This window comes from Lepeophtheirus salmonis, chromosome 12 (genome assembly GCF_016086655.4).
Source record: "Lepeophtheirus salmonis chromosome 12, UVic_Lsal_1.4, whole genome shotgun sequence".
Lineage (NCBI taxonomy): Eukaryota > Metazoa > Arthropoda > Copepoda > Siphonostomatoida > Caligidae > Lepeophtheirus > Lepeophtheirus salmonis.
This window is the reverse complement of record NC_052142.2, coordinates 2,209,292-2,225,995: the sequence shown is the minus strand read 5'-3', so window position 1 is coordinate 2,225,995 and position 16,704 is coordinate 2,209,292. Positions and strand designations below refer to the sequence as shown.

General features: G+C 30.7%; 2 protein-coding genes across 2 annotated transcripts; both read right to left on the bottom strand.

The window, feature by feature from the left end:
• Nucleotides 1-348: 348 nt before the first annotated feature.
• Nucleotides 349-2,468, bottom strand: Cdk5alpha (Cdk5 activator-like protein). Its single transcript, XM_071891840.1, has 5 exons — nucleotides 2,076-2,468; nucleotides 2,011-2,034; nucleotides 1,498-1,957; nucleotides 1,314-1,444; nucleotides 349-768 (listed from the first exon to the last, which is right to left on the bottom strand). The coding sequence occupies exons 1-5, from the start codon at nucleotides 2,264-2,266 to the stop codon at nucleotides 570-572; spliced, it is 1,005 nt and encodes a 334-aa protein (XP_071747941.1). The 5' UTR covers nucleotides 2,267-2,468; the 3' UTR covers nucleotides 349-569.
• Nucleotides 2,469-10,395: 7,927 nt separating this feature from the next.
• Cdc42 (Cell division cycle 42) lies at nucleotides 10,396-14,465 on the bottom strand. Its single transcript, XM_040722331.2, has 3 exons — nucleotides 14,124-14,465; nucleotides 13,871-14,068; nucleotides 10,396-10,736 (listed from the first exon to the last, which is right to left on the bottom strand). The coding sequence occupies exons 1-2, from the start codon at nucleotides 14,409-14,411 to the stop codon at nucleotides 13,877-13,879; spliced, it is 480 nt and encodes a 159-aa protein (XP_040578265.1). The 5' UTR covers nucleotides 14,412-14,465; the 3' UTR covers nucleotides 10,396-10,736; nucleotides 13,871-13,876.
• Between the last annotated feature and the right edge of the window lie 2,239 nt (nucleotides 14,466-16,704).

The following is a 16,704-nucleotide window of genomic DNA, read 5'->3' as shown; positions in this document are numbered from 1 at the left end:
ATGCAAGACAAATTTTTTATTTTATTTCTTGGTTAAATAAATAAAAATTTGTTAACATACTTAGAAATAAATGAAAACCATTACCTGAAACACTTTTGTTTGCCCCTGTAGTCACAAGTCTGACAATAGATACACCACACTTAGTATTAAAAAGGTAAAAACATTTCATATATAGATAATATACCAATAAAAATGGTGAATTGTGTTTTTTGGGAAATTTATAAATCTAGTATAACGCATCAAAGAGGACATAAAACATGGATATGTCAAAACGATATAAATGTTTTGTATCTCTGCCGTGGTATAGTTCCGCTATAATATTTAATTAATATAAAATAATAACAAATATTTATCCATATCAAAGTAGCACTTTATAGTTTTGTATTTAGAGTTACAATAAAAAGATAAATATCTATATTGAAGCATAAGTACTAATATATTTTTAATCAATTTAAAGATTTTTTTTTAAATAATTTATTTAAGAGGGAAGACTTGTGTAAAGAAAAATTATTACATATTTTTTTTTAATCAAATCTGATTAATTTGGAAGAATATTTACTCAATTAAATTCAGTTTCTATATTCAATATTTGATCCAACATTCTTAAGCTCTGTAAAAACATCTGTAAAAAAACTGGGTTCTGAATTAATTCGCAGCATCGAACCACTTAAACGATTTATAATATCCACACATCTTTCCCAAAATAATTCCTTTTGGCATTCTACTAAGAAAGGTTTCAGTGGGTAACTTATTTCATTTCCCATATAACTGAAAAAGTTGATATATTCTAGATTATTGTTTTATTTGAACAAAAAAAAGTATAATAATAAAGTTATTTGGTAATTTATCACGAATCTTCAATTAGTTTCTTTATTGTTTTTGTTTCTGTTCTAATGTAAATATTACTTGAGATTAATAGAATTTTATTCAAAATTTTCATAGTTTACAAATTATAATTTCTGTTTGTATATGTTTATTTTAAATAAGATAGGGTATCGATGCTTCAAATGAGTGCCTTACAGCCTTGAAAATATAAAAAAACTGAGGTGTCTTACAAAAAACCATGGAAAATATGATATATTTGTATTATAACTGGCAAAAATTATATTTCACTTTCAAACAACTTAAATATGATCAAAATGTTGGAAAAAGAATAACAACTTAACCTTAAAAGAAAAAACTAATTGTAGGCCCGTAATTAGCATGTCAAATACAACTAGAATAATATATAGAGCCTCACTTCCTTAAAATAATAAAAATTCGTTCACTTTTATTTTCCAAAGAAAAAAAAAAGAACTAATGATACTACTGACCTGTAACTTATGTATAAACAAGTTAATACAATTGCTTGTAGATCTTGCTCTTTGGTTACGTTTTCATCGGTCATTTCCCTTACCAATAGATAAACAAAGACAATATTTGCTGGATTAATGAATGCAATATCCTTAAAAAACATAGTGATATTATAAAAAATTCAAACCCTCATTTATAAACTACCTGCCAACCCTGAACAAGCAAAGACCGATCAACTGTACGTAGCCACATAATACAGTCTCCTGGCTGAAAATCCTTTAATTTATTGCACTTTTTATACAGATAGTGACCCAAGCACTTCAATAACTCAGATGTTGAAGCTTGAATTATAGTTTTTTTCCCAGATTTTATTAATGAATTTGATCGCCCTTGAAATGAACAAACATTATCACCTACATTACAATTATTACTGAGAGATATATAATGGTTGCTAGTGGATGATGAATTTTTCATTAGTTCAACAGAGTTACTAACAGAGGAATAATCTATTGATGATGGCTTTGCATATGTAAATCGATGAGAAAAGTTTACTAAATCTAATTGTTTTTCGGATAAGTCAGTCTTTTTTGCTCCATGACACAACACTTTTTGAATGTTGCAACTATTGTCTACCAACGGATGAATATTATCGAGTGGTTGACGACTACAAAAATAGAAGTTATATAGATTTTTTTAAATTTTTATTTCTGAACTTACCCATAATTTTTATTTATTGTGTCACTTCCATTTACTGTTAATCCAATCTGACCTTTCAAATGTACGTTTTTTTTTTTGTATTGGTATTTCCTATTCGTTTCCAACTTAATGCTCCCATAAACATTGAATGCTTTTTAAGTCCTTTTTCAACTATAATCTTTTCTTGATAATTATTTTCATTTGACAACTCTGACCCACCTGATTGATGTGATCCAGATGATTTATCTCGAGGATTGAAACTCAAAACGGTACCCATATTTAATATCTAGTAACTACTGTATATTGTTAGAGAAACAAAGTATATTTTAACACTTTATTATAGTCAAATTTTTGAAAATGAGAAATTATATGTTTAATGAGCTGACATTGTAAATCTTATAAATCTAGAAAATTATAAAAAAACATATAACAATATATTCGCACAACTAACGAGAAAAACCATATTAGAAAGCTACAAATGATTATCGATTATTTTTCCTTTCTTTTTCTTCGCAAAGTATATTAGCTTTCTGATTTTGATACCAATTTCAACTACCTTAAATTTTATTATTATTAAATTGTATACTCGAAGTAATTTTCAAAACTATGTAAATTAATCCGATTACTTTATGGATTATTTTGTTAAAGATAAACCTTTAAACGTCGTTGAAATGTTTCAAAATAAATGAAAAGACTATAAAATATAGTTTGTAGATACATGTTTCTTGATTCAAAGAGAATATTTAAATTGTTCATGTATCTTTTTTTGAATCGAGTTGTAATTTATAAGCAAGTTTGGTATGTAAAAAAATGTAGTGTAAATGTAACGTGGAGACACTCTACCAATATTTCGGTTTTGAACATTATATAAAAATAACTCCTTTATTTTTTTAAAGTACACGGATAAATTAATAACAAAAAGGAAAGAAAAAGGCATACAAATACAACAAGGAAATTCCAGAAAACGATTAAATTAGAGGACCCCAAAAAATAACGCGTGACAAATAGTTTTGCCGTGGTCATTTTCTCTGCCGGCAATATTTGCCACTTACATTTTTGCCACTGATAATTTTTGATTGAATAAATTTTGCCGCATAACTTGAATGGTATACATTCCCTCCATCGTTTTTTGGAGATTTCAAGTATTACCCCAAAATGGAAGAGTTGCTTAAAATACAACATGATATTATAAAATTTTAACTACTACAAATATTATAGCTTTATAACTATACAAAGTTCATATGATCAACATAAATTGATCATCAAAAATGGTGTTTTTTACAACAACAGGTTGCGTGATTGGAGCTTGTACTCCTCCAGATAGAAATTAAAATTAATTGACTGTTCCTACTTTATTAATTATTTCTTAATCATTTTCCGTTTATCTTTTTCTTCTAGCTATATAATTAATTTGATCAAGAAACAGTAAAGTTCGAACCGATTACATAGAAACATAAAGAGGCAGCGAATATGTCATAAGGCAAAATATCCCAGACGTAAAATTACCTGTTGGAAAAATTAATGGTGGCGTAAATGTTCCCGGCAAAATTACATGGAACCAAAATAATGACATGGTATTTGACAATTTGAAGAATGTTTGTGAGATAAGCAGCTTGTCTGTAATGAAATTTTATTACAAAAGAAGATACTGTTTGTAGATGTAAGCGGTCAAGCACAAGTTGATTGGGGGAGAAACTGATGTTCTATTTTTGAAAATAAGAACTATAGCCTCTTCAAACTTGAGAAAAGCAAAGAAAAAATCCTATACGACGAGAAAACACTCATTTATTTTAATTTAACTTAAAGATATCTTTGTTTAGTTAAGCTGGAAAAACTGAAAGGGACTATTTTGATCGAGCCAGCAACATGTCAGAAAGGTTCAAAGGACTGCCGAAAAGAATAAATGATAGGATACGTCCTGAATCCATATTTATCTATTTAGTCAATCACTCTTTGGACTTAAAGTAGGTTCACTGATGGGTGCATAGAACTTTGCACCTCTCTTCTTTTTGTTATGTCTGGTTTTTATATTAAAGTCATAAAGAGTTATCATTTAACATTATTTTTATTCTGCTATTTATGGTCATTTACAGTCCAATGATTGAGAACTCAGAGAAAGTGACAAACAGAGCTCCATGAAAAATCAGGACTTAAGACTGATTTTATTTTCTTCTCAGTCATTTGGCTTCCGAAATATCTTGGATTATAGTAATTTGAGACTATTAGCGTTCAGAGTCCTTTTTCACCATAAAGAAAATCACCAAATTGAAAGTACAATTAATACAACTTATGAAAAAGTATCTTTAATATTTGGAAAGGGTTTTTATTGATTCTTTATTTTGTTCTGAACTCGAGATATTTCCTTTTTTAGTCTGAAAAATTAAACTTTTCTTTTGACCCTTAAACGTATTCATCATTCATACTGATAAAGAATCACACATCTTCGAAGATGGTATTGGAACCAATTGATTGTTCCAAAGACGAGAAAAAAAATCGTTGATTTTCGTCGCCAGAAGATGCTGTTAAAGCGTTTAAAAAACCATTTTTTTTGGAGATGTAGAAATTGGAGTGAAATAAGAGCCTTAACAATTGGTTTGACTACTTGCGAACTACACTTTTGAACTTTCATTGGATTTAGCTTGTCTTGGAAGACTAAAAATGAGTCTTGATTAAAAATCAAATTATTGAGACTTATTTAATAAATATCAGTGGCTAAAAAGTTTATAGACATATTTGGTCCATTATGGGAGTTCAGTTCCCATGTTTGATTTTTACTCAAGACTCAGTTTTATTTGACGCATCACATATTTATTTTGCTTACCGTATAATAACTTTGGTGTAAAATGATCATTTTCAACTAAAAATAGCCAATAACTTTTCTTAAATACGGCTGTTACGAAGGTCTTTGATACATAAGATGAATTTAGAGTAGAAGAGCAAGATATATTTAGTAATTTTCGCGAAATGGGATGCAATTGTAAATTAGGGCCTCAATAATCCTGTGAAAAGAGAGGCCCACGCCCTAAGTGGTTTCCCCCAAGAAATAACATTTCGCAGGGAGCAGTCCTTGGAAATGGTTACCATTTTCTAGATTCTCTCGACATGTGTGTTCGAGCATATTTTTTTAATAGACAAAAAGGATAAGCTCTTTATCGAAGGCAATTGTTGTGTCTGGACGAAAGTGACGAGGTACCAATTATTTACGGACGGATCCATGACGAACAGGAGAAATGAGGTAAGGAATGACGTGGAGGAATAAAAGGATTGTTTAATAGGAACAATTATATTCTTATTAAGACAAAAAACTACCTTGATATATACATAGAATACATAACCATTTATACTTATACGGAGGTAAAAATAGTACTTTACAAATATGTATATATATACAAGAAAATACAATAAATGAGAGAATCAGAGGGAAGGAGACACGAATACATTACAGCAAGCATCTCAACCATGTGCGCCAAAATCTTGATAAGATGGTCTCAAAGTGTACTTGGTGGCTTACAGATACATTATCTGGAAAATAATCTTACTTTAAGGACAAACCGATATTTTGAAAATCTATCAAACAACCCATGCAATATATATTTAAGTGAGAAGGAAAGGTATCAAGATATTATTTGATAATTTTTATTAACGAGTGTGGTATAAACGAGAGTTATCTTCTCATTCATACTTCAAGGGTGTTTGTTTTCCAAGTCATTGGAGTAAATACATCTCATATCCGAAATAGGTCAATAATCCCAAGATTTTGGTTATTAAAGATATTGTAAAAATAAATTTATAGAGTAGGGGAAGAAAGCATGTCCACAAATAGGAACTATGAGAAGGCGGAGGGACATTTGCCATATCATTTGGAAACTTTAGTCTCCATGTTTAGGGAGTCCAAAATAAAAAAAAATCATTTTGACGATTGGACATTAAAAATTCATAATTCCATCAATATCATTTGGTTTGTATTATAATGGAAAGAAAATACTACGGCCAACGAGTTAGTTACGGGAATATAATACAGATGAAGTTTAATTGTTGACAGTGGACTTTTTGGAGGCTAACCCTATTTCATATTCATATATTCACTCGAGTCTTATATTTATATAAAATCAATTCATATACTGTTAAAGATGAAGGAGCAAATACATTTCACATATATATGTTTGATGAAGGAGAACAAGTAAAGTTATATATTATAATATTTATAGTCTATTAATTTCTGCTTTAATTATTACATGAAAATGGCAAGAAAGTTTCTAATTGTACCGCATAACTTTGATATAATAAAATAATGAATTATAATTTTGATGCTCCCCTGAAATTCAATGAAACGCCTCTGGGTGGGTGATTTCTTTAAATAATATTTTTGTTTGATACTACTTTTCTGAGGTCAGAACAAGAATTTATTTATTATTGGGCTTTTAGTATACATTGTGATGCCGGGAAAGTGGATAAAATCTCTACTTATTTACTAGAAAAGAGTCATTCCAAATTTTTCTGCCGATCACAGCTTTGGAATGATTTCTAAATCTTTAAAAAATCAGCAAAGTATAGATTGAATTACTGACTTAATTGAAATAATAAATAAGAAGTCTCCAAAATTGTATATCATAAATCCTTTTATACCTAAAGCCCTCCATCAACCCTAAATCCGTTTCTTACCTCAAGTCCCTCTCTTATTTTGAATCTGTTTCCTACCTCAAGCCCTCTTATATTAAATCAGCTTCCTTCCTCTAGTCATCTTCCTATCTTATCATTATCAATAGTTAATTAATTTTTTTTCAATTGTAATGGTGTTTCTTATATGAACAATATTTAAATAAAAAAGAGAGAAAATGTAGATGGTGTAAATTTTGCATAACCAAAAATTTAAACAAGCAATTTAAAAAAAATCAAATACAAAAACATTAATTAATAGTTTAATCAATGTTATCTTGATACTCATATTTTTTTTATTTCAAAAAAATTCTTATATGTTCAAAAATTAAAACCCGTCTATAACACATTGAGATTAAAGTTATGGACACAAAACCAAAATCTCCAAATAATTATCATATTCTACAAGTTTATCGAATCACTTTGAACCCTTTAGACACATAGGAAAATTTGAATGTTCAATAATTTTAAACTCTATTCCGTATTATATTTCTTCATGCATTAAGCTAAGATCGATAAATCTCCAGTAATATAACATTAATTGCATTTATATTAAAGAACGCATCATATCAAAGGAATGATCACGCAATAAGGTCAAAAATATTCTCATTCGCATCTTGAAAATAGTAAAATAAAGGAACTTAAAAGTAAACCTCCCATTCAGTTTCTTCTTCTCTTGAATTTTGTATTTTACTTTATTCTGTCCATAATGTTAACAGTTGTGAGTAATCCGTATCATACGGGAGCGGAAAAAAACCTTCCGCCAAATATAAAGATATAATATAATGAATTATCCAATATTGAAGGCATCAAGGAAATTTTGAATGCAGAAACATCCTCTCGACTCCTTCAATAAAAAAAGAGAAATGAGTTTCCCTTATTTTAAAAACGAGAGAATTAAATTAATTTCATCTCAACAAACGAAGATTATAATGTTTTTCGTCTTCCTGAAGGTGATACCAAAACTGTCTCTTTAAAAGATTTAGCTCCACAGAAACAAAGTATGATAGATTTTTGTCATGGTACTGCAGAAAAATTACATGAAGGAATTAATGAAATACAAACGGAAGATAATGTAGGAACAACTCCTTAATACGGAATCTGAGTCAACGTATGCACAGATGTTACGAAGATCCAAAAGAGATCGAAGATCTTACAGACTATTTAAGAGGGGGTGAAAGTTAAAGAAGGGTGAGAATAAGTTGTTCGACATTTGAACCCATGAAAGCTACGGTATTGATTGGTTGGAGTGGCGTTATGTATGTGTATGAATTCACTGCCATATTTACGGGTTTGGATAAAGAAACAAATTAGAAGTGCAACTTTGAACGTGAAAATAGAAAATTCTCCCTCTCGTATTTATTATCATACTATCAGTAGTACCCGACATTGCTCGAGTTATTAGTGTTAATATACAAATTTTAATCGAATAATATATTAAGATAACACTCCAACAAATCCTTGGTGTTATAGTTTCTTCAAGACACATTAGTAATACATCGGCTTTGAACATTATATATTTTTGATAGCATACGAATAAATTAATGAAGACCGATTTTCTTCCCCGAATACCCTTTCTTTCCTTCAGATTTCATGGTTATCCTCAAATCAATTAATATGCGGGCAATACTTTTACCCAATTGACACATTATTATAATATTTTGAAACAAATTGCTTCCTTTAATGTCAAATGCTCTCTTTCAATAAGAACATTACCTTCATGGTGGTAGGGACTTGTTTTTATGTCTCGATGTTCAAGTTCTTCATTAATTTTTCCCATATTAAGGAGCCAAACTGTCCACCTTCATTTGTTTTATATAATTAGGATATCCAAACCTCAAGAAACAATTATTATTTAGTTGCTTTATGATATTCTCAGTACTAGCACTAGACATGGGATTTACTTCAAACCATTTGGTGTCAATTACTGTAAGAGCCATGTTTTACCCTACGCTTTTGGAAATGGACCTATGATATCTAAGTTTACGATAATAATTTTTAAATGTGGATTTTATCTATCATAGCATATATTTGGTGATCTTGTTTTCTTAGATTTAACACACATTTCACATCGTTTAATAAAATTTATTATATCTGAATTAATAGATTTCCACTAATATTGACCTTCAATGCTCATAATCGAGTTTTTAATTCCTCAGTGAGATTAATTATCAATTTTTTTATCAATTTATTGACCTGTTCTTTAGGTACAATAGGCCTTGGATATTTTGCTCTCACGTCACATAGTTAGTTTTCTTCATCTATTTATATACACAGTCAGCCAATGGTTATTGCTAATAAAGATTTTAGATTTCTTGTCCTTTTCCCCACTGTTTTCAGTTGACGAAACTCAATTTAATCAAATTAACTCTATAGAATGAAAATAATGATATATTATTTTTGCCAGTTCAAATTGGGACTCTATTCTCACAAAATATCTACAGGGTAAAAATGCAGTGAAAGTTGACAATTTTACGGAGAAATTACTGATTTCAAATTTCTTCTCTGACTCCTTGTCGTCTTTTAATGTCTGTAAATTATTATTATAAGGGTCACCAGTGTAGTATTTTTAATTCCCTTAATGGAACATCATTTTAGATTGAAAGAGGCAAGAGTTGATATTATTATAAAAACTGATGAGTGCAACTTTGTTTTATTAATAGAAATTATTATAAATTAAAAATAAATAATTTCATTAATAAATTTAGGATAACATACAAACATATATGCATGAAAAAATGTGTCTAGATGAGAACCACCATCTTTTATTTTTGTCAAAAAATTGGCAAAAAAAATTCCGCTAATTTTCAAAAAAACAAGTTCCATGTATTTATTGACATTGTAAAGTGAAACAAAATCCTTCAATCATTTTTATTGCATTTGCAAAAACAAGTTATGAAAAATAAGGTTGTCAAAAAAATAACCTACAATAACTGGTTGATTTTTCCAAATATTGATAAAATTATGTAATAAAACGTTCTGGCAATTGAAGATACTCTATTTTAAAGCTAGTTTTTGTAATTTTGTGTCCAAAATGCATCGTTTTTTCCCCTATAGAGATCCATTTTTTTTGCACCTGAAAAAATAAAAACCTTTCATTTTTAGAATAAGCCCCCTTAGACTCCCTCACCTTAACCATGCAAAATTTCAGCCTCCTAGGTAAAACATTTTCAGCACTCATAAAAGAAACACACACAAGCTCTAGTATATATATACAGTGATCCTGTTGCCTTGTTCTTGTAAGATTCATAAATTATTTTTTACTCGCTAGATGGCTCTTGAGTTGAATGAATGTTACTTTTAAATGACTTTTTCATAATTAGCAAGATTTTCGCAAAAGTACAGTTTTTTTACTCCATTCAGTAAAATTGCATCAACTCACTGAATACTCAAATTTGTATCACCTAATTCCTCTTATTGGAATATCCTTTTAGATTGAAGGAAGCAAAGTTAATGTTATTATAAATACTCAGGAGTGCAATAAGTATTGTATATTACCATTTAAGGTAATAGTACTCAGCAATAACCTTTAAACACACACCGGTGTTCACTGTTTCCTTATGTTAAAAACAATAGAACAACATTAAATGGATTTAAATGCAGGCAACTCTTAATAACATGATTTTGACAATTTAATTATTTAACAACCAGTCTCCTTTTTAAAAATCCACAAACCCTGAAGTGTTCGATTCAATGATTTAACTAAAAAGTGACAAATATCTAATGCAAGAAAAAAATTAATAAATTAAATTTGTGTAATGAAATGATTATATATTTTGATTCTGAATTCAATTGCTTTTTAAAAGACAAAATGTAATTAAGTTCATACCTATTGTTTATTATTTTATGTACAAAATATCAAAATTTCAATGAAAAACAAAGCATTAAAAAACGTAAGCATATTTTTCTTTATGTATATCAAACTAAAGATGACAATATATAGAGAGAGAGTGAAGAGAGAAAGCGAGACGTAGAATTCCCAAACATCCAGCACAGCTTTTTCATAGAAGATGGCAGCGCCTCTTCTTAGGTGGCTCTGGTGGTTCCAAAGCTGCTAATATGGCTTCATCGAATACATTCTTCAATCCTTTCTAACAAAACAAAAATAATATTAATAACTGAAAATTTATAATTTCTTTATTTTTTAATCCCATTTGAATAAAACTTGTTTAGTTATTTGTTATTAACTATTATTTAGAAGCTCAAAAATGAAAATTCAGATATGTAACTCAACCCAGTTCTGTGCTCATTTTAATATTGAATTTGATAAAAGTCATCTAGAACACCATTACGTTTTGGATTGTAGTTCGTAAACCACTCATCTGATGGATTCATGTAATGTATCATTTGATAGCTATTGAGTTATGTAACAAAAAAATCAAAGAAATTTTAATTAAATTACATTATAAAAAATATTTTGGACCTTAACCATATTATTTGGAATCACTTACAATCTATTATCACTTCATTACGTAAGAGTTTATGCATATAATACAGAGATGTGAATATGCGTTACGGCTATTTTGATTAAGATATTTTTATGTGCCAAATTTATATGAAAACGAATTTTCAGACAAATTTTGACAAACTTAATTTTATTTAGAGAAAATTATTTAAGAATATGTTATAATTCATCTTGTTTAGTCCGTGGTGGTTAATGCTTATTTGATCAGAAAGGCTGACTGGTGAGTTACAAAAAAAAAATATTTGAGAAGGTACTGATAATTTGATCCCGGTTTTGCAATATTACAGTTTAACTCAAAGATGTCCAAACTTTTAATATGATGGGCAGCATTGCCACTTGAAATTTTCATGGGTCACATTACCCATTATATTAAATTTCATGAAAAATGTCTTCATAAAACAAGCTATTAAAAATATATTTATTTCAAATTTAGGAAAATATTTTTTTTTCTCCAAAGCGATAATTTTTCAAAAATTCATTACTTAAGAATAATGTTTCTATGTTTGTACGTATTATGTATGTTCTACGCGTTTTAATGATATTGTGAGAATTTTGGTAAAAAAGACTACTTGAAGTGAGGTTGAGTCGCCCTTATACATTAAGCAGGCTGCAGGTTGGAGTTTCCTGGTTAAACCAATGATAGTGAACTGGGATATTATACACAATTAGATTTATAATTAGAAAAATGCTTTACAACACTGCGCATGATAGTTATGGTAGCCGGCCTTAATTCATTAATATTTCATGGCTTCATCTAACATATCACATCATAACTCATACTTTCAGCTTTCAAATGCAATAATTTTAACCCTTTTGAATCTATTCGTCTTGAAGCCTTGAGCCTCTAAACAAAAAAGCACATATTTTCCACTTTAAACAAAGATAACTCGAGTTAAAATTATGATGCAGACATTTTAAAAATGGTTTTAGAATTTTTAAACATTCAGCTTTAAAATATATTAACATAATTTATCCCTAACTTCAACACTGAGGGCTTAAAACATCTTTGACCCTTGAAAATAACAAATAATGTATGGCCTTTTCCTGAAGGCCACAAGGCCATGAGGAAAAAGACCATGTTTGGAAACAGGGAATCAAACTGTATTAAATTGAGCATATGTTGTTCTTGTGCATAAAAAAAGGGTGATTTTGTTGGATAATGCTATTACAAAAGATATTAATTAAAATTGTAATAGAAGTTAAACATTGAAAATTCAACAAATTAATGATGACAAATGATACAACATAGAAGTTATTAATATTAAATATGGATTCAACAAATAACCACGAGGCTATGAGAAAAAAAATTAGGGCATATTTGGACTCAGGGGATTAAACTATATTAAATAGAGCATTTACTGTTTTTATACCATTTTTGCTGTTGGACAGTGTTATTAGTTACGAAACAAAACTGAGCTCTTCAGCTTACGTTCAAGTCAAGAAAATGACCGATGAATTTCAATTCACCCACTCCAAGCAATTGAGCGTCTCCAGGACCGCCGTCAGCAAGTCCAAAACATTGGACCAAAACTGTGCCCGTAGGTGTTAAAAAAACAGCCAAGGCCAATCCCGTCAAGTCCGTGAGGGCCCATTCAAGAGATCTGGGGGTTTCACACCAGACTGTCCAAAGAGCTATAAAAAAAGTAGGTGGAAAGAGTTTTGTGAGGTTGGAGATGCCACTTTTGACACAAACAATGAAGAAACATATTTCCTCCCTTGTAAGACTCTTTTTCTAGAGTTATTTTTTGACAATTTTGGCCCCCCTACAGCCCTGATGCCCATTCCCTCGACTTCACCTATTGGTTGCATGTCGAGGGGAATGTATGCAGTGTCTGTCATCAAAACACAGAAGACTTCAAAGCCACTGCAAGCCAGCACTGGAACGCCATGACAGAGGATACCCGCAGCGAGTACCAGGCTTTCCGCCACCACCTGGAAGCTATCATGGTCCCTCAGGGCGGCTACATTAATGATTAGGATAATTAAATTTGTTGAAATACTTTTCTTAATAAATAAATAATATCATGTTGAAGTTTAAAATTCAAAGTGTTCCGATTTAATGTACCCCTCGGTACGTATCATGTAATAGCTAATACAATTTGTGACAGTAATGTTCGACCAATAATTGCTGACTCTGACTCTAAATGATAAGAACTAAAATCAAACGGATCAATGGAATTACTTTAAAAAGGTTCCAACTAACAGACTAATCAGGTAAGCACAGCAGATTTGTTTTTTTCTAATTTATATTAATCATTCAGTAATTTATTAATGATTTGTATAAATTATAAGTATAAATTTAATCAAAATTAGGTAAACTACAGAAAAATTCAAGAATAAATGAATATATGGGTTATTCCGTGGGAAATTTTCAAGAGGAAACTGGATTAACTAAAATTTGGTTTGAAGTACTATTGACAGTAGACTAACTTAGAAATGAAATTTTGGATCTCAATACAATTTCGAGTTTTGAAGCATTATAGATAAAGGAATTGGCACTTTGATTAGTGATATATCATAGACCAAAGCAATGATAGGCAAGTGTAATACATGATTAAAAAACTATCAGTTAGCTTAAAACTAATATATTTATGAAAAAAGTAAGAGATGACGTTATTTTTGATTATTTTTGATTATTTTTTGAGGAAAAATAAATGATATGGTCATTGATTTAGATTTAGAACTTTAAAGCATTCTAATTTTTTAGAAAGAGTTAAAAGAGTAAGAGGAAATCTATACGGTTGATGATATGTTGGATACCTGAGTTTAAGCGGAGCATTCCACGTAGCGTACCGCCTTCAGCTCCTTGGCCAACTTTTCTCCCACTTCCATGCTCAAGGGCTTCTGCTTGTTCTTCGTCAGCTTCTCGATCGTGGCCGCCTCATCCCGCAGGTCGATCTGAGTTCCCACGAGAAGGAAAGGCGTCCTTTGACAGTGGTGCGAGATCTCCGGGACCCACTAGATGACAAGAGGAGTGAGTCACAGCTCAGGGCCACAATCAAGTCTTTCTTACCTTTTCCCTCACGTTTTCGTAAGAGGAGGGAGACACGACGGAGTAGCACACCAAGAACACATCCGTCTGCGGGTAGCTCAGGGGACGCAGCCGATCATAGTCCTCTTGCCCCGCTGTATCAAACAGGCCCAAAGTGTAGGGCTCGCCCCCAATCATCACTGTCACTGCATAATTGTCAAACACTGTTGGAACGTACTCGGACGGAAACTTGTTCGTCGTGTAGGAAATGAGGAGGCACGTCTTACCCACGGCTCCATCGCCCACCACCACACACTTAATCGTTTGCATCACCTCTCCAACAACAAGGGAAAACTCCTATCAAACTCGCTTCTCAAACACAATTCACCACTCAAGACTCCTCCCTTCTTCTGCTCATTCCTCTTCTTCTTTTCCTTTCTTTTCCTTTTTTTCCCTTTTTTTCTTTTCCCTCAGAAGAAATCCGGACTTGCATATACATAGACCAGGAAGTACTAAGGCTTAAAGCCAATAAGCGAAACGAGGACAAAAGTCATAAACAATAAACAGTGTTAGAACACTTTATGTGCGTCTGCTTATCCCCCGGGTGCCCAAAAATTGCAATTTACGATGGAATATTCATCGTTGTGAACGGAATACTCAAAATTCATTTCCACAGTAGTAATTCCTTATTATTTATTACTAATAACTTATAACAGTCAACTGAGTCATATGAGTGTTCAAAGTCGTAAAAAGAAGGGCTATTGTTACTTTTCCGTCGTGGGATCTAATAATACTTATAAAAAAGGGCTTAAAAAGTTAAAAATGTTTTATTTCCCCCTTCTCTGGACTGAGAACTCTGGATTTGATAATTGATTAATTTACGACGATTTACACTTATTATATACTTCTAAATATCTAGGTATGTTGTAAAAACTAAAGGACTCTAGGGAAAGAGCAGTTAAGGGAAAAATAAACAATTCAATCTAAAAACAAGGAAGACTATGTTCTAACACCGACCTATAATATCGTGTTTTGAAGTAGTCGCCCTTATTTTTGTCTTTTCACTAGGGCGATATGGCCTTTTCATACTTGCTCCCTGCCTGCAGGAATCTGTAGCAGCTTCTAATTTTAAGTCAATCAGAATTGAGAACTACTAAATCCTACCTTCCTTTTCTTGAGTATCCGCTCTTTGCCTAAAGTACTTTTGTAAACACGTAAGATTTGATTGTGTCTCATTGATCTACAGTTTATTTATAAGTGTCTTTTCTTCGTAATAAATTTTTTGGAACATACGCAACTACAATAATGAGGCTTCCATATAGTTTCATCCTCATTCACCCTTTTAATATCCTTGATCCAGAGTTTTCTTTGTTCCATATTAGTTACGAAGTGGGAAACAAAACATTTTTAATTTTTCAAGCCCTTTTTCATAAGCATTATTAGATCCCACGACGGAACAGTAACACAAGGGCTTCTTCTAACGATTTTGAACACTCATATGACGCAGTTTACTGTTATTTCTTATTAATAATAACTGACTATTAATTGAATATTCCGTTCCCAACAAACGCCGATTAAGACTTCTAACCTTGTCTATTAAAAAATATCTTGGTCAGAATTTACTTTTTTTGTCCGCCAGATGCAGTATTTTATTATTATTTCTACCTTTATGCAGTGCCTGCGAAAGTGAGAGTCTAGTTATCATGCACGCCATCTAAGGAAAAAATATGAACTAATTACGTAAAACCCTAAGCTTATTTAAATGAATAATGTAAAACTGAATCTAATGTTTGATTTGTTACAAAATTAAATATATTTATAGAAAATAATATACAAATAAACAGAGAATTTACTAATTAAGAAATAATTTACCACATTCATAAGATTTTGCTTGCATTACTTGCCACTTAGAAATTTGAGACACCTTCAAATTTTATACTTTTATTTCTACAATAAAGTGTAGCTTACAATTACAATTTTTTTTTGCAATTTTATCCTATGCTTCCGAATGACAAGAAGAAATAAATTCATTGGAAAGATTTGTCAGGATTGACTAAGATATCTGATGAATAGGATTGTTCATCTGACTTATTCTTGGATTGTAGCTTTCAAAAATATAGCTAGCTTTTCAAACAATGAAATTGAAGAATCGCTACAATAAATTAAAGAGTTCTCCGAAAAATACTTTTCTTTAGAAAGTAAATTCAAAGAAGAGCAGATATTATAGTTCTTAGTATAATACTTTAAACATTGGAGACATGACAACTTGATAGTTCTGGGAATACAGTAACCTCCCAAGTGAGTTAAAGACAATTTTTGGAGGTATACAAGTTCAGGCAAACAAAAGAAAATATTTGGTCAGAGTTAACTACCCCTTTTCTATTAAGCTGTTCAGATATATTCTTTAGATCATTGAGGAACACGGAATCATCAAATTAATAGCTCTCAGTATCTATCCCAGAAATGCACTGTGACAAAGTTACTAGTGTCAGATAACTAATAAACTTATAAATTTGGTGTAGAATTTGCTGCTCTTATATAGGATAACAAATTCTCAATACAGTTTTGAGTTAAGTGGCTGCACAATAAAAAATCAAATTTAGAAAGCGAAACAAACTTATGA